This window comes from Peromyscus eremicus, chromosome 7 (assembly GCF_949786415.1).
Source record: "Peromyscus eremicus chromosome 7, PerEre_H2_v1, whole genome shotgun sequence".
NCBI classification, from domain to species: Eukaryota; Metazoa; Chordata; class Mammalia; order Rodentia; family Cricetidae; genus Peromyscus; species Peromyscus eremicus.
This window is the reverse complement of record NC_081422.1, coordinates 39415926-39438154: the sequence shown is the minus strand read 5'-3', so window position 1 is coordinate 39438154 and position 22229 is coordinate 39415926. Positions and strand designations below refer to the sequence as shown.

At 44.9% G+C, this 22229-nt stretch overlaps 1 protein-coding gene across 1 annotated transcript; it reads right to left on the bottom strand.

Annotated features, from left to right (window-relative positions):
* Positions 1-1981: 1981 nt before the first annotated feature.
* On the bottom strand, positions 1982-11368 carry Mpzl2 (myelin protein zero like 2). Its single transcript, XM_059267740.1, has 6 exons — positions 11092-11368; positions 10023-10189; positions 9324-9534; positions 6776-6923; positions 3981-4047; positions 1982-2129 (listed from the first exon to the last, which is right to left on the bottom strand). Exons 1-5 carry the CDS (start codon positions 11147-11149, stop codon positions 3990-3992), a joined length of 642 nt encoding a protein of 213 aa, XP_059123723.1. The 5' UTR covers positions 11150-11368; the 3' UTR covers positions 1982-2129; positions 3981-3989.
* Between the last annotated feature and the right edge of the window lie 10861 nt (positions 11369-22229).

Below are 22229 nucleotides of genomic sequence, written 5' to 3'. Positions count from 1 at the left end.
GTTACAGTACAAAAGTGCTCTTCGGAAGGAGACACTGAACAAGGCTGTGATACCCCATGAGTATTCAGACAAGACACAAGCTGCAAGTTCGCTGGAGACATTTTTAACTACTTCAGTACACCTATGGAACATACACTGGGCCATCGTTTAAAGAAATATCCAGTTGTTGTATTCACAATGGTGAATTATGAAGAACAGGAGAAAACACAGATCTAACTTGTAGCTTCAAAACTAGGTATCAAAACGTTTTTAGGCCAGGATATGGTGGCTCACGCCTTCAATCCCAGCACTAGGGAGGCAGAGGCAGTGGGCTTTCTATGACTTCAAGGCAAGGCCAGCCTGGTCTACAGAGAGTTCCAGAGCAGCCAAGGCTACAAACAGATCCTGTCTTAATTAGGAGAGAAAGAGAGAGAGAGAGAGAGAGAGAGAGAGAGAGAGAGAGAGAGAGAGAGAGAACAACAACAAAAGAGAACTTTCTAAAGGCAGTATGTAAAGCAGAATGAGAGGTATGGAATGGATTTCAAGACCAAGGTTCACATGTAAATGATGTCAACTTGTTTTAAAGACTGGGTAAAAATGTCAAGGTCCTGTGTCTAGAAATACAATCTATTGGAAATTCCAGTTTGTTAGAAGAAGTAATCTGTGCAGCAGTCTAATGAGGATTAAAACATCACATTGTAAAGATTCACTTTTAGATGTTCTCTGTTCTCCCAACAACGCTGTTGTGACTTGTGTGCACACACCAAGGAACTAGATGCAAAGGAGAAATCCACCCCTCTTCTTCCCATAGCCCACTTGAAAAATTTGCTTTATACTCAAATTAAGGGAAAAATAAAATTGATTCATTACCTTTAAGTAGTTTTGTTATTTCTTTGGTCCCTGCCAAATTCTCCTTAAAACAAGGTGAATTAAAACCAAAAGAACTTTAAAGAATTTCTTTCAGTTCTCACACTTACATAAGACTGTGCAAAATGATCATTTGCTTGGGTTGGCCTTTTTCACAAGTCCAAATTAATTTTAAGTTGTAATACAATAATATCACAGAGTCAACAAATGAGCTGAGTTCTGCTGAGGGAGACAGAGCACAGTAAGCAAGCTGTACTCAACACAAAGCTGCAGTGAGCTGGACGTGGTGGTGCACCTTCAACCCCAGCACTTGAGAGCTGAGGCAGGAGGGCTCTCTGACTTTAAGGCCTGCTCTACATAGCTAGATCTAGACCAGCCAGTGATACATAGTGAGAACTTGTCTAAAAATAAATAAATATAAAAACAGCCATGAGCGATTCTTTCTGGTAGCATCTGCTGGTATACTGGTGTTCTCATGACCTTCTGTAGTTACTGTGGTTAGACTTGTACTGTCACCAACAAACCTTGGATTAATTGTCAATAAACCTAGGATACTGAACAAATTCAGTTAAACAAGATGTATCTATTGCTTAAGGACAGCCATGAAAATCAGACTTCCAGTGTGAATTTGGAGTTTGCTATTCATCAAAATGGCTGGGAGGAGGTTTAGCTCACCTTTTTATGATTTAATTTATTTTCATTTTACATATGGGGGTTTTGCCTGCATGTATGTACATGTGCCAGATGTATGCAGTGCCCGCAGACACTAGAAGAGGGTGTCACATCCCCTAGAACTGGAGTTACTGATGGTTGTGAGTCAACATGTGGGTGCTGAACTGGGGTCTTCTGTAAGAGCAGCCAGTGCTCTTAGAGGTTGAGCAATCTCTCCAGACCCCTTAGCACACTTCTGTGCTGTTCTAAAGAAACTCAAATGTGAGAAGAAATGTCCTGACAGGCAGGCTAGCTGGCGCTCCTGCCCTTTGATGCCAATACACACAGGAGTACAGGAGTCACACCCCACAGGCATATGGAAGGACAAAAGTGTAACTTCCCATTTTACAAAAGCTAATACACATCCGCACTCTGGAATTAGGTAAAACCCTAGTAATGAAGGTACACAGGAGTCTAGTGGCATCTGCTCAGGGAGAGTCCTAAGCTGCTCGGCAGGGGCGTTGCTCATCTAGGCAGGTTTGAGCTGCAGAACTTGCAGGATGATAGGTCATCACTGGAAAAGTTTCCATTGACTTCAAGGGGAACTAATGTCCTTGAAAATCCTCAGCTTCCTGGAACACAAGAGTTTAAAAGGATAATGTCCTTGAGAAGAGTATAAGAGGAATACCTGGCAGTGCCCATCACACACCCACAACATCCATAACCCCCTCCTCATGGAAGATATTCGTAAGCTTACTCTCCCACTAATTCGATTTTTAATTTCAAAGGACTTACTTCCTGCTCTGTGTTACATGGTTCTCAGATCCAGTGTCTTTTCTTGTGCTGTTTTGTTTTCTTGAGATAGGATCTTACTACGTAGCCCTGGCTGGCCTGGAACTCACGGGTGTAGCCAAGACAGACCTAGAACTCACAATTGTCCTCCTGCCTCAGCCTCCCAAGTGCTGGGATTATAGGCATGTGTCACCACTCTTTTCTAAGAGCCTTTCGTGGACACTTGGGTAACTACAGATCATTCACATGCTTACGCCCCATGCCTTCTTCCCCCATTGATTAAATCAACATAAAGGAAAGTAGATTAGTCAATGTGTAAGGTACTGCTTACCTTGAAAGTTTTTCCTTTCTTTTTGGCATTGTTTATTGTTTTGTTTTATGACAAGTTTTTTTTTTTAATTATAGACTTACCTCTACATATTATAACATACATTTTTAAAACTTGTTTTCCTTTGTAACCATAATACCATAATACCATTATACACTTAATAAGACCTAATAACTCCCTAATATCCACACTCATCTTCACATTCAAAATCTTAATTACAATCTCCATTATTTTTTTTCAAACAAGGCCTCACTATGTAGCCCTGGATGCCCTGGAACTCACTATGTAGACCAGGCTGGCCTTGAACTCTGTCCACCTGTCTCTTCCTCTTGAGTGCTGGAATTAAAATCAAGTACTATACCACCATGCCAAGCCCAACCTCCTAACTTTTTGTAATTTGTTTAAATTTGTATCTTCTATCAGAAACCACAGGCTACACTTGATGATATTAGTTTGTTAAATTTTCTTTAAACGTTATTCAGATTTACTTATTTTACTTAATGAGTGTTTTGCCTGCATTTTTGTATGTGCACCATGGGTGTGCTGTGCCGAAAGAGTTCAGAAGAGGATGTTGGATCCCCTGGACCTGGTTATGGATGGTTGGGAGCCACCATGTGAGTGCTAAGAACTGAACTCAGGACCTCTGCAAGAGCAGGAAGTGTTCTTAACCACTGAGCCATCTCTCTGATCCTTAGGTCACTTACCACCATGCCATAAATGATTTATAATATAAACCAAACCATCAGATATAAATCTTTTCATTAAAAATGATTTATTGGGGGGGGCTGGAGAGATAGTTCAGTTGGCAAAGTGCTTGCCATACAGGAATAAAGCCAAGTTCTATCACCAGAACCCATGTAAACAACCGGGCATGGTGGCACATGCTGAGAATCCAAGTACTGGTGGAGCAGAGAGAAGCTTTGGTGGCCACACAGCCTAGCTCAAACAGCAAGTGCCAGGCCAGTGAGAGACTCACACATAGACACACACACAAGAAACCATCAACAACAATAACCCAAAGTAGATGGCACCTGAGATTGTCATCTGATCTCCACATGCACACATACACACACACACACACACACACACACACACACACACACACAAATGATTTATTCACATGTTGGAAGTTCATTATCGGTGGTGGTTAATATAACCCCTAAACCTCAAAATGTAGAGTTCTCTCATATGCACAAGCACCCTGAAAGGCGAAGTCATCTACGAAGCCAATAGGAGACCAATCTGCCTTCTAAATAGGAATGTCATCGGCCATGTACAGTGACCAGAGAGATCCATCCATGTGGAAGATGGGCCAAACAGCCGGGCAAGCTGAAGACAGAAGTCACCCATGTGTGACCCTTACCTTGCAGTGTTAGTCTTCCAAATATACGGAGACCTTGTTGTCTTGTTTGAGTTTTTCCTCTTCTTTCCTGAAACAAAGGAAGAGAAGCCAAACGTCAGGTGAGCAAGACAAGAAGCAAAGGTGGCAGGTCTCAGAGCAGCACCAGGTAAGGTACTCGGCCCCAGCCCCCATGCTTTAGGAAAAAGTTCATATGCCTGGAGTCTGTTCAAGCTACAGAGAGCTGAACTGCCAGTGCTGTGTAAGTAATAATACTGATGCCCCTACATGTCCTATGGGTCTGAACTCAGACACTTCAGAATGTGAGAGAAGTCCCCTGAGATCTGATATAGTATGGTGGAAGTTTAATGTGCACACCTGTACTTCACTATTGCGTCTTACTTCTAATGTCTATGCTCCTCTGCAAAAAGGGGGACTTGTTTTTTGTTTTTGGTTTTTTTGGGGGGTATTTTTTGGTTGGCCTAGAACTCCTCTTTATTGATTATATTCTCTGCAAACCAGAATGCCATCAATGGGTTCCTTAGATGCTTCCCAAAGAGTTACATGTATTTCAGTAATTATTTACTAATTAAAATAAATAAGTGATTCTGAGGTACTTATAAATCCATATGCAAAAGAATGAATGGACACTCAATTATATATAAAACTTAACTCAAAATACACCAAAGATATAAATGTAAGAATGTAACTACAAATATAAAATTCTTAGAAGAGATGGACTTCATGAAAACTGAAAACTTTTATGTCTTAATGGATAATATTCAAGAAGGAGCAGAGAGCTCAGAATGGGAGCAATCTCAGGTAATGTAAGTGAAAGGGGACAGGTACCCTTATAGCTCAACAATAAGAAGACATCCATCTTAGTTTGAAGTTGGGCAGACTATCTGAACAGACACATTTCCAGAGACGTTCTATAAACGGCCACTAAACACATGGGAGGTGGAGGCGGACCATTAGTCATCACTAAGATGCAAATCAAAATCTCACTGAGACAACACCTCACATCCACTAGAGGGCAATAATGAAAAGTGAATGCTGGTGAGAATGTGGAGAAATTCTAACGTCCATACATTGCTGATAGGAATGTATTGATTGTTACGGGAAAATGGTTAGTCAGTTCCTCCAAAAATTCAATAGTTACCAATGACTTGGCAATGTCCTTTCATTATTGGGAGAATTTAAAGTATGTGTACACAAAAATTGGTATAGAGTATGTTCATTGTGATTGATATTAGTTATAATAGCCAAAAAGAAGAAAAAAACTATATGTCCATCACCTGAATAGACAAACCATATGTGGTATGCCCACTATAGTGGAACATCATACAGCCATAAAAAAGAATGAAGTAAGATGGGGAGACAGTTGAGTGTGTAAACTGCTTGCTGTGCAAGGATCTAAGTTCAGATCTCCTGGTGCCATGTAAAAAGCCTCAGGTGTGGTAGTGAACCCCTTTAGTCTTAGGTGGAGACAGAAGGATCCCAGAGGCTTGCTAGACAGCCAGTCTATCCAATCAGTGAGCCCCAAGCTCAGTGAGAGATCATGTCTCAAAGAACATAGAGAGCAACAGAGGAAGACACCCAGTGTGTACCTCTGGCCTCCACATGGGCACACACACGCACATAGCACACACAAAAACTATGAAGTAGTGACTATTTTACAACATTGACAACTTTTGAGAACATACTGAATAAAAGAAGCTAGATACAAAAGGTCGCGTATTTCATGGTTCTGCTTACGTTAAACGCTCAGGATAGACACAACCCCACAGACAGAGAGCAGGGGAGTAGCTGTCGAGCCGGTAGGAGGAGCGAGGGCTAGAAGACAGGGGGTTTCTCCAGGGGCAAATGCTTAAAAGGTTCTAGAATTGGTGATTATTGCACAACTTTGTGTATATTTAAAAGGGTGCATTTTCTTTCTAAGGTTTATTTTTTATTTTATTTGAGTGTTTTGCCTGTGAATATGTAAGTGCAGAACCCACAGAAACCGAAAGAGGGCGTCAGATCCCCTGGATCTGGAGTCACAGGCAGTTTTGAGGCACCGAATGGAAGCTGGGAACCAAACCCAGGTCCTCTGCAAGAGCAGGCAGCGTTTTTTACCTGTTAAGCCGTCACTTCTTCTTAGATAAGTGAATGTTATAGCTTCTAAACTTTATCTCAGTTTTAAAATGTGCAGTGAGCACTGTCAGCACAGCAAACTTGCCCAACCACCGATTCAGTGACTGCTGAGTGCCTTGCCCTGTGGCTCTTACAAGTGCACTTCCCCTCACAGAGGATTCTTTTAAGCGGCACATGTTCACTTTTTTATGCTACCAAAAATCCCACATAATAAATGAATGTCTTTGGTGAGATCTTTTGTAAAATTAAGAACCCTTTTGGATTTTGTTATTGTTGCTGTTTGAAGATTTATTTTGTTTTTAAGTTATGTGTCTGTGTCTACCTGGATGCAGGTTTGTGCACATAAGTGCAGGTGATCACAGAGGCCACAGGTGCTGCATCCTGGAGCCTGAGTCAAAAGCTGCTGTGAGCTACCAGATATGGGTGCTGGAAACCGAACTCAGGTCCTCTGCAAGCGCAGTCTATGCTCTTAACCACTGAGCCATCTCTCAAGCCCCATTAAGAAGCATTTTGTAAAGTTACGACCCATGTCCTAATTTATCTGTCCTGTGAAATGGAACTTCTCACACATTTGGTCAAAAGTAAAAGCAACTGTTCAACAGGTGTTTAGCCCCATTGAAAAATCCCAAGAGCCACCCCAAGAGTACGAGCAGACATTCCCACCAGGGCTCACTCAGCCTTACGATTTTATCCCCTCATCTTTATCAGCCCTTTTCGCCCATCGCCTTTTCCGGAAGTGCTGGAAGAGGACCACGGCGATTACTATTATGATCATCACTGCGCACGCAGAGCCAATGGCCACAGCCAGGAAGAAGATCTCAGAGAAGGGCACTGTGAGGAGAAAAAGGCAAGACAGAGCAGTAAGTGAGGTGAAATCTAAAGGCAGTAACAGTGCACCTCATCATCAACCAGACTCTTCCTTTCTCCTACTTTTGTGAATAAAATAGCACATCACGTTGTAGCCTTTGGCAGCAGAGGAAACCTGCTCAGACTACATCAGGGCTTCTCTAGTGTGATTCTAGAAGCAGTGACCTCACCACTGGAGAGCTTTGAAGTGAAATTCTCAGGCCCCACCCCAAACATGCTGGACTAGAAGCACTAGGGTAAATTCAGCCATCTGCGTTCGGACATGTCCTCCAGGATGGTGATGACACCCAAGTACTGAGAACCACTGAGTCAGTTAAACTGCCCGGTAATTCAAGTTACTGCTAACCTAGTCAGAACTATGTCCAACTCAGTCCTGAATAACTCTACTCACCCCTTCATTCAGTCAGGCTTTAAAGCACCTACTGTGTTCCTGTCACTATAATAGAAATGAAAGGTCACAAGCATTATCCCCACGGCACTGTGCGTGTGCGTGCGTGTGTGTGTGTGTATGTGTGTGTGTGTGTGTGTGTGTGTGTGTGTGTGTGTGTGTGTGTTTTCCATCCCCCAGGAAGACAGACAAGTAAAACAATAACCCTAAGAGCCAGAAAGGACATCAAGAGAATGTCTATGCCAGGAGTTTCCAGCCTAGAATCCATCAGGAAGGCTAAAGAAGTTCCAGGGGATCCAATGCCTTCTTCTGGCCTCTGTGGGCACCAGGCACACAAGTGCTGCACAGATACACATACAAGTAAAACACCAATACACATACAATAGAGAAATGGAGTCTCTGTAAGTGTGCATCCATTTCTTGGTTTTTGTTTGTTTGTTTGTTTTTCCTTTTGCGGAGCTGAGGCCCGAACTCCAGGGCCTTGCACTTGCTAGGCAAGCGCTCTACCACTGAGCTAAATCCCCAACCCCCATCCATTTCTTAAAGTAAGGAAACAGAGCCATGGCTTCTGTAGGCTCTCAAAACAATAGTGATTCTGACAAGTTAAACCACTGCTTTTTGTGTGTTGGTTTTGTTGTTATTGTTGTTTGCTTTCTGTTGTTTTTGTTTGTAGTTTAGGTTTTTTGCCTAACCTATCAGAAAAAAGCAAAATCAACTGAGGTCTGAAGATACTGCATCATTTCTTTCAGTGCTCAGACGATTTATGTAGACCATACAGCTGTCTCTTGGTAGAGCCTGGAAAGACGGCTTTAAAGTGATCTGGGTAACAATGACAGGAAACAATCACACCCCTTGACACACAAAGATGTTTTAAACAATGCTGTGTGTTAGTTAAGAACACACACCTCCTCAACTCTTAAGCAGCTGAGTTAGGAGGATCTCAAGTTTGAGGCCAGGCTAGGCTACATAGAGAGAGCTTTTCTCAAACACACACATATGCATGAGAGCTAGCTCTATCTTATTAACTGTGTGACCTGGGTTATTTATTTATTTTTATTGAATCTCAGTTTCCTCCTATGTTAAGACATAACAATATCCATTTCTTGGATGCTTATTTAAAAAAAATTAGCCAGGCAGTAGTGGTGCATGCCTTTAATTCCAGCACTCAGGAGGCAGAGACAGTTCGAGGCCAGCCTGGGCTACAGAGTGAGTTCCAGGACCGGCTCCAAAGCTACACAGAGAAACCCTGTCTGGGGGTGAGGGGGGCAAAACCAGTTCCTATAAATTGTGCCTGTCCATAATAAATGAGTCTGGAGAGATGACTCAGCAGTTAAGAGCACTGGCTGCTTTTTTCAAAGGACCAGGGTTCGATTCCCAGCACCCACATGGCAGCTCACAACTGTCTGTAACTCCAGTTCCAGGGGATCTGACACCCTCTTCTGGCCTCCATGGGCACCAGGCACTTAAATGGTACACAGACATACATCAAGCAAACCACCCATGCACATAAAATAATAATTTTAAAATTGTTCTTAAAAGAATAAATAAAATGTATCGTGTGAAGCTCCTGACAGCCGGGAGCACTGAGTGAACACTGGTGACCATTATTAGTAGTGTGTCAGGATTAAATGAGAGAGTGTGTGCCAAGCACTTTGCATTGTGCCTGGCACACAGGTACTCAATACGCATCTGGAATAAATGAGAGAATAAACTGACCTATTGTGAGTCTTTTTTTAATCAGAATTACTTCCTGTCCCTTTCAGGATCCCAAGGCCACTCTTGTCACAGATTCCTCAGATCTCTTTACTTTGTTTCCATGACCAAACAAAGCCTTTATTTTTTCACCCCAGGACTCCTCAGTCTCTGAAGTTCCCAGCCCTGAAGCCCAAGGCCCTCTCTCCCTTTCAACATCACAAAAGATGGCACTTTTTTTAAATTTACTTTTTTTTGGTCAGCTCTCACTTCCTAAAACCTACCAGTGTGCACCACGCTGAGCCGGATCGACCCTACCAGACCATCGACGTCAGGTGGGTTCTTCACCTGGCAGGTATACGTCCCATTGTCGTCGAACTGCAGCTTCCAGAGGATGATAGAGACATCATACCGCTCAGGGTTCCCATCCCAGACCACCCGGTCCTTGAACCGTCCGCTCATGGGTCTGAAGGGATCCATATGATAGTAGAACACCTACAGAGAAGAAAGGATGATCTCTCCCATTCTGTATGGGGTGGGAGGCTGAGATAGTGAGGGTGGAAGAGAAGCCTCAGCAAGTCTGACCAACGCTCCAGCTAGCTCCTCGGAACACTCTTTGGCTTCTCTTTTCTCGGATCTATCACTCTCTGTCCCAAGAACTGGTTCCCAACTTAACCCCAGGCATGTGGCCCACACAGGAAAGGCAAGGGGAAAAAAAGGATTGCCTTAATACAGTGGTTCTCAACCTTCCTAATGCTGAGACCCTTTAATACAGTTCCTCATGTTGTGGCGCCCCCCCAAGCCATGCTACTTGAGAACTGTAATTTTGGTACCGTTATGAATCGTAGTGTAAATATCTATGTTTTCCTCTGATGGTCTTAGGCGACCCCTGTGAAAGGGTCGGACGATCTCGAGGTTGAGAGTCACTGCCTGAAATACACCCTAGTCAAGGGTCTGCTGGAAGGTGACAAGAATCTACTTACAAACTGCTCACGGCCCCCATCTCGAGGACGGAAATTCCATGTCACTGTTAGGGCATCGCCCACAGGGGCAAAGCTGGAGAAAGTGCATTTTAACCGCACATCTGTCCCGTTGACTGCCTCCAGGGCCCCGGAGGTGTAGATCTCCACAGCTGCTGTAGGGCGAAGAGCTGCAAGAAAGGCAGGAAAAAGGTTGACATCAGGTGTAGCATTGAAGGAAGAAAAAAAAAACCCCGCTGACACCTTCCAAATAAGCCAGCCTCCAAACTCACTTCGCCTGAGGTCTGCATACACTCCCACCTACACACAACCTTGACCCTCCCATCCCGAGGGCCAATTAAAAGTTCTGCCCAGCAAACTACCTGGTACGCTCACTTTTTTCACAGCCTCACGGTACCAACTTCAGAACTATAACCACAAACTACAAAGATCAGCCAATAAGATGGAAGGCAGAAAAAAAAATCCAAACGTTGGTCAGACATGGAGTAGTAAGATCAAGCAATAAAGCATATGTTTAAAAAAAAAAAAACGTCTCCAGGCAGGTACGTTTTCCAGCATGCAGACTTACTTAGGACTGCTACCAGCCTGCAGGTTAATCCACCCCAGCAGCTGCGCTTGCCTGCGCCCCTGGAACACTTACACCACGTGGCGTATTTACAAGTTCGGTGTGTGCATTGGGACCGCTTCAAAACCACAGCGGGGCTCTCGCTCTGATAATCTAGGTTTGCTCCGTGGTGCTGCAGACAAAATCCTCCCACAGAAATCCAAGGGCCAAATCTAGCCAGCAGCCCGAGGCTGAGAGCAGCCACACAAAGATGGTGTGTAACCTGAGATCAGAAAGCCCTGTCTGTGCCTGAATCACGAGCGGCCAAACACACCTAAACCTGTTTGCCCAAAGCACTGCCCCAAAGCAACCCACCGAACTGAAGTTTCGGGGCAATCTGGACTAGAACGAACTGCAGCCGGGTCTGGGGCTCCCAACAGCGCCCTTGAGACTTCTTCAAGCCATGAGCTCTATCTTTACACAGAGTGGGCGGTGGAGGTAAAAAACTAGAAGCCCGCCAGTTCTTACCTGTGAGCTGTAAGCCCAGGAGAAGTGGAAGCACACGCGCAGGGCTCTTTCCATACATCAGGGAAAGCCAGCCGTGGCCCCAGAGGCCAGACCCGGCAGACCCAGGGCTCCAGCACCCTGCCAAGGCCAAAGCCAGGACGAGCGGGCACCGCAGTTTTCTCCCAGAGAGGTCTGAGTCCCTCACCTACGGGAAGGTGCACAGCACAGCCAGCCAGCCGTGACTCATCCCGCCCCGGCCGGTGCAGCGCTGGAATGAAAGGTGGGGCCTCCGCACCCAGCTCCCTCCTCCCGGTTCTCCCTCCCGCCCTCCTCCACACTCCAACCCTCTGCGCAAAGGTCTCAGTCTCCGCGGTCCTCTCTTTACTTTTCCGTTCATCTGACCGAGGCCTGGCCTCCGGATGGCTCCAGAAGCAGCCAGAGGAGGTGGTGCCAATTTGAAGTGTCCCAAGCTGCTCTGGGCTTGGCCATACACACACCCTTTTAAAATAGGCTATAGTCTTGCCTAGGAAGTGAGCGTAGAAAATAGCTTGCTGTGATTCTCGCCCTCGGGCCTGCATAACCTAGGGACCTGGCTCAGTGCAACTTCCAGAAAGAATGGGAGTTCCTTCGGCCCCTCTGGGAACCCAGTTCCACCCATGACGCCGGCAGTCTTTCCTGAGACTCAGCAGAAAGAAACCAAACCAATCTCAAGGCGAGATCCTTTCCCTGGTCAGGACACCTTCGAACCTCAGCGCAGTTTGCAAAGTACTTTCCTGGTTATCCTTTCATCTCCACAACCCTCTGGGAAGGGGTACCATTTTAACAGGGAAGAGAGTAACAGCCCAGGCAGTAAGCAATTGCCCGGAATCTTTTTGAGTTTTATTTTACAGTTTGAGACAGTCTCATGATGTAGCCCAAGCTGGGCCAGAACTTGTGACGCCATTACCCAACTTTGGCAATACTCAGGGATTAAACCCATGACCTTGTACTTACTAGGCTAGTGCTCTGGCACTGAGCTACACCCACAGCCCTATGGGACTCTTTCTGACGGGCATGTGTTCTCTGCCCACAAAACAAAGTCTGATACGGGTGATCAGACAGTGAACTCTCAAGCAATTAGTCATTCAGAAGGAAAACCTTTCCTGGGCCCACTTTTAGGACAGCCACCTATGTGAGAGGTCTAAGACGTCGAGATAAAGGGCTTCCTCCTCTAAGAGTCCCAGATTAAGGACACAGCAGCAAGCTGACCAAAACAGAAGACCAAAGACCAAAGACAGCATGCAGTTAAAAAGTGGGCGGAGGCAGCTCTGTGAGTATTGGCGCCACCAAGCCAACAAACTGGCCACCTGAGTTCTCTGTGGAACCCACATGGTGGAAGAAGAGAATCAATACCTGAAAGTTGTCCTCTGACCTCCACATGTATGCTATGGTACGCATGCGCACATACACACACACACACACACACACACACACACACACACAAGTTAAAATGTAATTGAATATTTTTAAAGAAGTAGGCCAGATGGGGGATGGTGCCCTGAACACAATCGAGTTGCCCTTATCCTTGGATTAACTATCTAGAAACTTTTTAGTGACTCATGGTCTTCTAGCTGAGTCCTGGAACAAAGGGTGCTAGGAAGGGAAACAAGGGCCAGGTTGAGTAGAAAAATAAAGAAATATCAGGCTAGGGAGGGGTACATACAGTTCGAGGACAAAGCTTGTGCACGAGACCTGTCAAGTGGGTGATAAAATAAAAAAGACGAAATTCCACCCAAATGAACGTAGAAATGAATAAAAAAGAAAAGCACGGGAGAGAGATGGAACAAAATGGGTAGCCACACACCCAAACCTACTCATTAACCTGAGGAGCCCAGGGGCTGCCCAGAGGGAGGTCAGCTGCATGCTAGCACCGATGTGTTACTGCAATGAGGGTTTCTGGAAGAGAACCTGGCTCCTTCCCCAGCCTCTAGGTCTTTCTGAGCAGCTCAAACCGAAAACTCCGGGATGCTGAGTGGCCTTTACATGGTGGTAAAATGCAATCTTTCCCGTATGTAGGTCAGAAGAAGTCAGCTCCTGGAATGTGCTGGAGAAAAAAAGTTAAAGGAAACGTCGTCTTGGTCGACGTTAAGCTTTGTGGAGAAACTCAGTTCCAGAAGGAGAGAGAGGAGCAGGCAGAGGTTAAGTTGACAGCAAATTGCAAAATTCAGTGGGAGGTGGAGTCAGCTGGAGGAGGCAGAGGCACCGCAGGTGAGGAATCAGGGCAGGGCCACTGAACAGAATGGAAAGCCTGTTGTCCCAACAGAGGAATCTCCCCAGCCGCCAGATGCCCTGAGAGCTGGCAGCCAGCCCCCGCTCTGAGGGGCACAGCTGCCCGGATCCCATTCCTCAGTTCAGGTCAAGTTCTTGGCGCTGTGCTTGGCAACGCCCAGTTCCTTCCAGTCAACAGGAGAGGCTCCAAGTCACTCACTGTTCCCCACCCTGGGTGAGGAAGGCGGCCAAGAGCTGAATCTGTTATGAGAAAATGACAAGTAAAAAGACCATCGCCCCTCGGTATTCCAGAGATACCGGCGTGCAGGGCTTCAATCCAAACTAGAGGTACCTGAGAACAGCTGAGGAATAGTTTGTATCTTGGCAAATGAAACAACAACAAACCAAAGAAAGAAAGAAATTCTGGAGATTACAAGGAAATATTCAAAGACCCTGCTTTTCCCCTTAAACTTTTGCAGAGAAGAGTCTTGATTGACATTAAAATGTGTACCATAACCTCAGGGTACCATCTGTCCCAACTGTCTGCACAAGTAGCTGGAGGATATTAGACCTCCACAGGCAGGAAACTCACCAGAGGCTCAGAAGACCTAAAGACACTGCTTCCACCAATTATTTGTAAAACTTGTACTTCCCAGCATCCTAGGCAAAAAAAAAAAAAAGCACCTGCTATTTCCAACATTAGATGAAGTCAGCATTCTGTGCAGCAAGGAAAAACATATAATTTAGCTTTTAGGGTTGTTCAAACAAAGCTTTTGTTTACTTGAAAGTTTCTGTCAGGGTCCTACTAAGAGGAAAAAAATGTATTAGATGCTTTCTATGGACTAGGAATGTAGCTCAGGGATGCACTCACTACCTAGCATGCAGGAGGCCCTAGGCTCCATCCTCAGCACTGTGGAAAGCTAGGCATGGTAAGACACACATGTAATCCCAGCTCTCAGGAGGTGGGGGCCAGAAGAGCAGGTCAAAGTCAGCCTCAGCTTTGTATTTGAGGCTAAGCATTTGAAGAGAGCCTAGACTGTGTAAGAGCCTGACCATACATAGAGAGGGAGGGCAAAGGGAGAGGGTAAGGGAAGAGAGCATGTTAAAATGCTTCTCGTATGCTGATCTAGACGTGCAAAGTAGAATAAAACATTTGGATCTGGCACCATCTGAAGAGTATTCAGTGGGGCATCTGGGTAATCAATTACATTTGAATTTGATCCTTAAAAAAAAAAAGTAGGAATTCCGGGCTGGAGAGAGGGCTTAGCGGTGAAGAGCACTGACTGCTCTTCCAGAGGACCTGGGTTCAATTCCCAGCACCCACATGGCGGCTCATAACTGTCTGTAACTCCACAGGACCCTCACACAGACATACATGCAGGCAAAACACCAATGCACATAAAATAAAATAAATCAATTATTTTAAAAAAAAAGTTAGAATTCTGGGAAGAAACAGGGTTTTCCTGTTGGAACAGATGGATAGGATGTGGCAGCTACGGAGATCAGGGGCCACCACCTCTCAAACCTTGACTGCTGGGAGGAGCAGTAGACCAGGTGAGAAGCTTAGACCTCCTTGGGCAGCATCCTCACTGGTCATCCAAGGAGTATGGGCTTGGTCCCAGCTGAAGGCTAACCTGTAACTTAATAGCACAGCCAAAGAGAGCATGGGAGATCCCCAGGCCCTCCCATTCATCTTGCCATATGCATCTCTTCATTACATCCTTTGTAGCATCCTTCACACCAAAGCAGTAGGGTGTGTGTGTGTGTGTGTGTGTGTGTGTGTGTGTGTTAAGAAGAGTCTCTCTAGGGTGGAATTACTTTGCTATTTCTCAGAACCATTAAAAATAAAAGTATTGGGGGCTGGAGAGATGGCTCTGTGGTTAGGAGTGCTTGCTGCTCGCATAGAGGACTGGAGTTCTGTTCCTAGTGGCCCCATCAAACAGCTCACAACCACCTGCTACTGCAGGGATCCAACATCATCATCCTCTGGCTTCTGCAGGCACTGCACTCACGTGCCCAAAACCACACACAGACATATGTAGACATGTATATCATAATTTTAAAAGAAAAATTAAAAATCTTAAAAAAATAAAATAAAAACCAGGCTTAGGCTGTAGCTCAGTGGTACATGTACGTGCCTCACATGCTTGACATCTTGGGTTCCCACCTCAGCTTGCAGTGAAAAAGGAAGAATGGGCTGAGGAGGGCAAGGAAGAAAGAAACACCAGCCAACACTTAGTCTCCTGGCTTTCTCATGGACTCTGGCCTAGAAGCCAGGATGAAAGTATCTGTTTTTAGAAGACTCGAAGATTCCCAGCCTTCCCAATAACTGCCAGCTGCAGCATCCTTCCGTTCAAGGTAAGAAAGAGAGCTGAAGATGGCGACGTACCAGCTGAGAGGTGGCCTCTGTGTCCCAAAGAATAGCCTGTTCCCTTCCGTCCTCTACCTTGCCTTGGATGTCCTAGACATAATCCAAATAGAGTCTGGGGCTGAGGGTGGGCTCTCTGCATCCATGGAAACCAGAGGACGAGAACTCTGTCCTATATCTTTGCCGCACATAGTTTATCCTCTCCGTAAAGCCTCGGGCTCCTCTTTTGATTATAGAGGAGAGACATCATTCCCTCATTAATCAGCACAAAGAAGAGACTTGGAAGTTTAACCTTTCACTTACTCCTGAGGGAAGCCAGATGGATGCACGGGGTGGAGAGAAAGGACATCTTTGAAGAGACTTGCAAGAGGCTCTCCGACCACTTGTCCACACACTGACAGACATCCATACTACATTGAAACGATGAGGAAGAGTTTACTGTCGTATTACAGCTTCCCTATTCTCTCTGTTAGTTACTGTATGACAGTTGGTTACTGTGATCAGCTTTCATTCTTAGGAAACCCATTCATTCAACTACTTTCCCCCCTACTGAATTATGGGAGGCGTGATCACCAAAGCTGGGGTCAAATGGAAGCTCAGTCATTTATTCACTGTGTGACTTCAAGCAGTCATTTCATTCTCTGTTCCTCATTTATCTCAGGTACACAATGGGGAGAAAAGAAAAAACAATATGTGTCCACACAGGCAGATCTAAGAGTAAACTGATACGTTCTATGCTCAGTGCACACAGAAAATATTCAGAAAATTTTAGCCATTTGTGGTTTTACTTAGGTAAGATGCTGAAAAACTATTCCACATGGCCTCTTTGGGGAAATGCCTAACTTTGTCTTATATAGATCTGCAACTACCCTAGCAATTCTATCCCCAGGTATTTACCCAAGAGAAATGGAATCTTATACCAGAAGGAGATCTCCCAGGAGAATATTCATGGCAGCTTTGTTCATTAATATCCTAAGCCAGAAACACCCCAGGGAACCATCAACACAAGATAGCTAGGTATGTTATCAAATATTCCTACAATAAATACTATTCAGCAATAAAAATGGACAGACTGATGATACTACAACCATTTGGATGAATCTCAAAAATACACTGAGCAAAATTAGCAAGATACACAGCAGTGTGTAACTCTTTGATTCCATTTATATGAGATTCAAGAATAGTTCTAGAATCTTTGGTGAAAGTCAGAGTTGATGATAAGAGGTCTGTAACTCCAGCACATGGAAAACAGAGGCAGGGGGGGTCACAAGTTAGAGGCCGGCTTGGACTATAGAGCGTTCAAGGCCAACCTGGGTACATAGCAAGTTTAAGGCTAGACCAGATACATAGAAGAAGAAAAAGAAAAAAAATGTTTTTGGTGGGGAAAATCAAGTGTCAAATGTTTGTTCTTGGAGGAATGGGAGGTAAGGATTGATCGGAGAGGCAGGAAAGGCATCAGAACTTTCTAGAGTGATATTAATCTTCTATATTTTGATAAGCATTTGAGTTACTATACTGGTCACTTTTTATCACTTTTAGAGAACATCTGAGGAGAGCCAGGAAGATGGCCCAGCCAGTAAAAGCACTTGACTCACAGCCTGATGACCTAAGTTCGAGCCCCAGAACCCACATAAGAAGCAGGATGCAGTAGTGCAAATCTGTAATCCCAGAAAATCTGCAGGAACGTTGAAGGCAAAGACATGGTCAGAAGCTCACAGGTAGTCTGGAGTATGCTATACAGCAGCAGAAACAGGAGAGGCGGCCAGGCAGTGGTGGCACACACCTTTAATCCCAGCACTTGGGAGGCAGAGGCAGGCAGATCTCAGAGAGTTCAAGGCCAGCCTTGCCTTGCCTCAAAAAAAAGATAGACGTAAGAACTGACTCCCAAAAGCTGTCCTCTAACCTACACACACATACACACACACACACACACACACACACACACACACAAATTAATTAATTAATTAATTAATAAATACTAAGAAAAAAAACCCTCAGGAAACAAAAGAGGGTTTTATTGGACTCGCAATTAAAGAAGTTTCCGTCCATGATCACTCAGGCCAGTACCAGGCAGATACACCATGATGAACAGGCATGGAAAGCCGCTCACCTCATAGCCAAGGAAACTGTCTGCTCTCCCAGAGCATGCCCCCTTTCCTCTAACTAAATTCCACCTCCTGCTTTCTACCACCTCCCAACAATAGTATCCAGTTATGAATGCATCCATGGGTTAATTCACCAGGTAGGCCAGAAGCTCCGTGAGCCCGTCATCTCTCATGGGGACCACACCTGCAACATTTATGCCTCCATTAGAAATGGGAGCACTTCTCATCAAAACCACAATAGCTACATAGCATTATACCCTTGTCAAAACTCTTTAAAAATCATGCATTTGGTTAAACACAAGGTTTACTGACATTTAAAAACAGATTATAACAGGGCATGATTGCACACACCTTTAGTCCCAGCACTCAGGAGGCAGAGGAAGGGGTATCTCTGAAAGTTCAAGGTCTGCCTGGTCCACATAGTGAGTTCCAGGACAGCTAAGTTGACATAGTAAGACCCTGTTTTTAAAAAACAAGATTACAAACAAACACAGATTTCTCATTCATTCTGAATTATCTAGGGGAGAACATGTTGATTTCTGTGAGTTAGTGCTAAAATGCATTCAAAGAAATGAGATAGATGGGTAAATCGATTTGTGGTAGCAAGCACAACAGAATGGTCTTTGAAGAACCTACGTGGGGTGAGCAGGTGTTCACTGTAAAATTCCTTCTTTTCTGCTTGTTTGAACTTTTTTCCACCATAAAATATTGATGGGCAATTGCCTTCATTCACTAAATTTTTTAGCATTAAGTAAATGTCTGAGGTTCTTTATCTTACATCATTCTAATTAGAATGATGATGGTTTTTAACAAAAATTATCACTCACGATTGAAAACTACTAGTTAGAAAGCACTTACTGTGCAGCCAGCTCTATGGGAAGCATTTTCAAACCTTGTGTCTTATGTCTTGAACTGTGAAGTGAGCAGGTCCTCTACATTTTATAGACAAGAAAATCGAGGCTCAGAGAGATTTATTCACTCCAGTTACCACTATTGTCTATCGCCAGGCACTATGCTAGCTGTTGAACAAGAAGTTGGGTTCTGCCCTCAAGTTGAAAAACACAGTCAAATAAATAGATGGTTACCACACAACGAGACTACTGAGTTGTTATGAGAGAAGTCCTTAGGCCTCGGAGGCCCAAGGAAGGCTTTGCAATGGAGAGTGTTTAAAGAAAAGAAAGGAGCTGGGCAGTGCACACACCTTTAATCCCAGCACTCAGGAGACAGAGCCAGGCTGATCTCTGTGAGTTCGAAGCCAGCCTGGTCTACAGAGCGAGATCCAGGACAGGCACCAAAACTACACAGAGAAACCCTGTCTCAAAAAACCAAAAAAAGCTACTGTGGCTTTGGCAGAGAAAAGCAGCGGCTAGGAAACCCGGACAAGGGAAGAGCAGACCACACAGGACCGTGTGGACCTCACAAAAGACTGCCTTAAAGTGGCCGTGGCAGCACAAGCCTTTGATCCCAGCATTCAAGGGGCAGAGGCAGGATGATCTCTGTGAGTCTCAGGCCAGCCTGTTCTACATAGTGAGTTAGTTCCAGACCAACAAGGGCTATATAGTGAGATCCTGTTAAATAATAATAATAATAATAAATTTTTTTAAAAATGCCAGGCGGTGGTGGCGCATGCCTTTAATCCCAGCAAGTGGGGGGGTGGCACGGGGGAGGGGGAAGGGGGGTTGCAGAGGCAGGCAGATCTCTGTGAGTTCGAGGCCAGCATAGTCTTACAGAGTGAGTTCACGAAAGGTGCCAAAGCGACACAGAGAAACCATGTCCAAAAAAAAAAAAAAAAAAAAAAGAAAAAAGACTGCCTTTATCTTAGGCAGCCATTTAAAGGCCATGAGAAATATGTACAAGCTACATTAAATAAATTACAAACCACAAAGAAATTTTATCCAAAATACACACACACACACACAAACTCCTGTGATTTGTAACAAAAGTGACTCTAAAATGGTCAGAGGACTGGAATAGACATTTCTCCGAATCAAATATAAAACAGCTAACAAGCATAGGAAATCATCAGAGAAATGAAGACCAAAGCCTCAGTTAAAGACCACACTCATTTACAGGGCTATTATTTTAAAAACAAAAAGCTACTATTAACAAAAAGGTGAAGAAATTGGAATCCTTGTCCATATCTGATGGAAATGTAAAATCACTTCTGTCACTGTGGAAAGCAGTTTGGCAGTTCCTCCAACAATATCAACAACAACAACAACAAGGTACACAGAGGTCTGGAGGTTCCGTTGGTGAGAGCCTATCATGTCAACATGAAGACCTGAGTTTCAATTCTCAGGACCTTTATACAAAACGAGGTCCTGGGGTTGGGGATTTAGCTCAGTGGTAGGGTGCTTGCCTAGCAAGCGCAAGGCCCTGGGTTTGGTCCTCAGCTCCAGAAAAAAGAAGAAAGAAAGAAAGAAAGAAAGAAAGAAAGAAAGAAAGAAAGAAAGAAAGAAAGGAAGGAAGGAAGGAAGGAAGGAAGGAAGGAAGGAAGGAAGGAAGGAAGAAAGAAAGAAAGAAAAAGAAAGAAAGAAAGAAAGAACGAGGTCCTATGAGGTGTTTGCCTGCGCTTGTAGCTCTGGGCAGAAACAGTCAGATCCCTGGAGTTCCTGGCCAGCTCCTAACTCAGTTGTGAGCCCCACACTTAGCGAGAGTCCCTATCAAAAAAAATCAAAGGTGGAGTGTGCCTGAGAGAAATACCCAGTGTTGACCCCTGGCTTACACACACACACACACACACACACACACACACACACACACACACACACGACCTGACCGTCACAAAAGAACAGACTCTGTGTTTGGTTCCACTTGTCAGGGAGGCACACCAAGAATAATCAAATTCACTGAGCAGATGACTAAGGCCACCAGGAGCTGTGGCGGGAGGAAAGTGCACGGTGAGTATTTAATGCTTACAGAGCCTCCATTTAGGAATGTGAAACAGCCCAGAAAAGGTCAGAGTCTAGACAGTGACCGTTGCCAAGCAATGTAATTATGTTTACTGCCATTTAAATACCATGTTATGTGATGGTGATGGTTGTTGTTTATGTTTATTTACTTATTTGGGGGCTGTGAGGGTGAGGGCATACACATGTCATGGTCATGACGGCCATGGCCGTCAGAGGACAGCTTTCAGGAGTCAGTTCTCCCTGCCTAACTTGTGAGTCCCAGGTCATCAAGCTTGGTGGCAGGCTCTTTTACCTGCTGAGCCATGCTATAGATTTTTTTTTTTACCTCCTCTTTAAAAAAGAAAGGAAAAAAGCAGACCAGGTAAAATCACCCCAACTCATGTGTATAACAATGGCTGTGGCTGCTCCGTGGGCCGCTGTGTCTTTCCAAGTATTAGTGAGAGTAATGAAGGCTTCCTACGGAGTAAGGACGCCAAAGGAGATTCATCATTCAGTCACTCGACACGTAATATCAGAAATCAGTGCAGCTGTCACGGTGTCCAGTTCTGAAGACCTGCACAAGGTAAGCAGTGCAGGTGGGTGTGTGAGAAGGAATTCCAGGTCGGGAACAGAATAGTTCCCGAGCCCAGGGAAGATGACCAGCAGCTGAAAGGGTTGGATGTGGGTGGAGGAAAGGAGATAAAGGGAGAGGATGGAAATCGAATCAGGAGTTGACTCTAAAGGCCTCTGATAAGGTTCAGGAACTTGGGATGCACCGAAAATGTTTAAGGGGTCAGATTCGTGCATTAAAAAGATCACTCAGCTGTGGTTGGAGAAAGGCATCGGAAAAAGGGAAGGGAAGGCAAGAGGCTGCTTTCAGCAGGCGGGGGATGATTCCACCTGGACCAGGGAAGCTAAGAAATTGCAAGATACTAGGGAGCTAGGGTGGAAGGGATTGGTACTCAATTACAGAAGAGCACACAGGAAAGCAAGTGCACCAGCACAGGCCAAGGGTAGCTGCCTTCTGAAATAAAGACTCTGAAGGGCAGCTGCATTTGATGTTCCCAAGGGACAGCCAGACAGAGATGCTCGAACAAAGCTTACAGGAGGCCATTGCTTGGCCTAGTCTCCTCCACCAGGCCTGGTAGACCAGTAGACTAGACCAGACCAGAATGCAGCAGCCAGGCCTGGTAGACCAGTAGACTAGACCAGACCAGAATGCAGCAGCCACCACAAGCAACATTTATCCAACCTCAGGTCTGCAACGGGCCAATTTAAACCATTGCAACATCCAGGAGTCATCAGAACCAATTTGAAGAAATGCAACCGACCTGAGTCAGAGGCACCAGGACATCCCCTTCATCCCTGCCCTACAAGGAAAGTACCTCTGAGTTGGATAGTCTAGCTTTCCTTTCCTGTTTCTAGTTCCTTCTGCCACTTTCTGCATATAAAGCCCCCTTTTCTCTTTCATCGTGAAAGCCTCCAAAAGTTGACCTCCACATTGTAGACTAGTGATTACGAGAGATGGGGTACAGAAGGTGTCCAGCA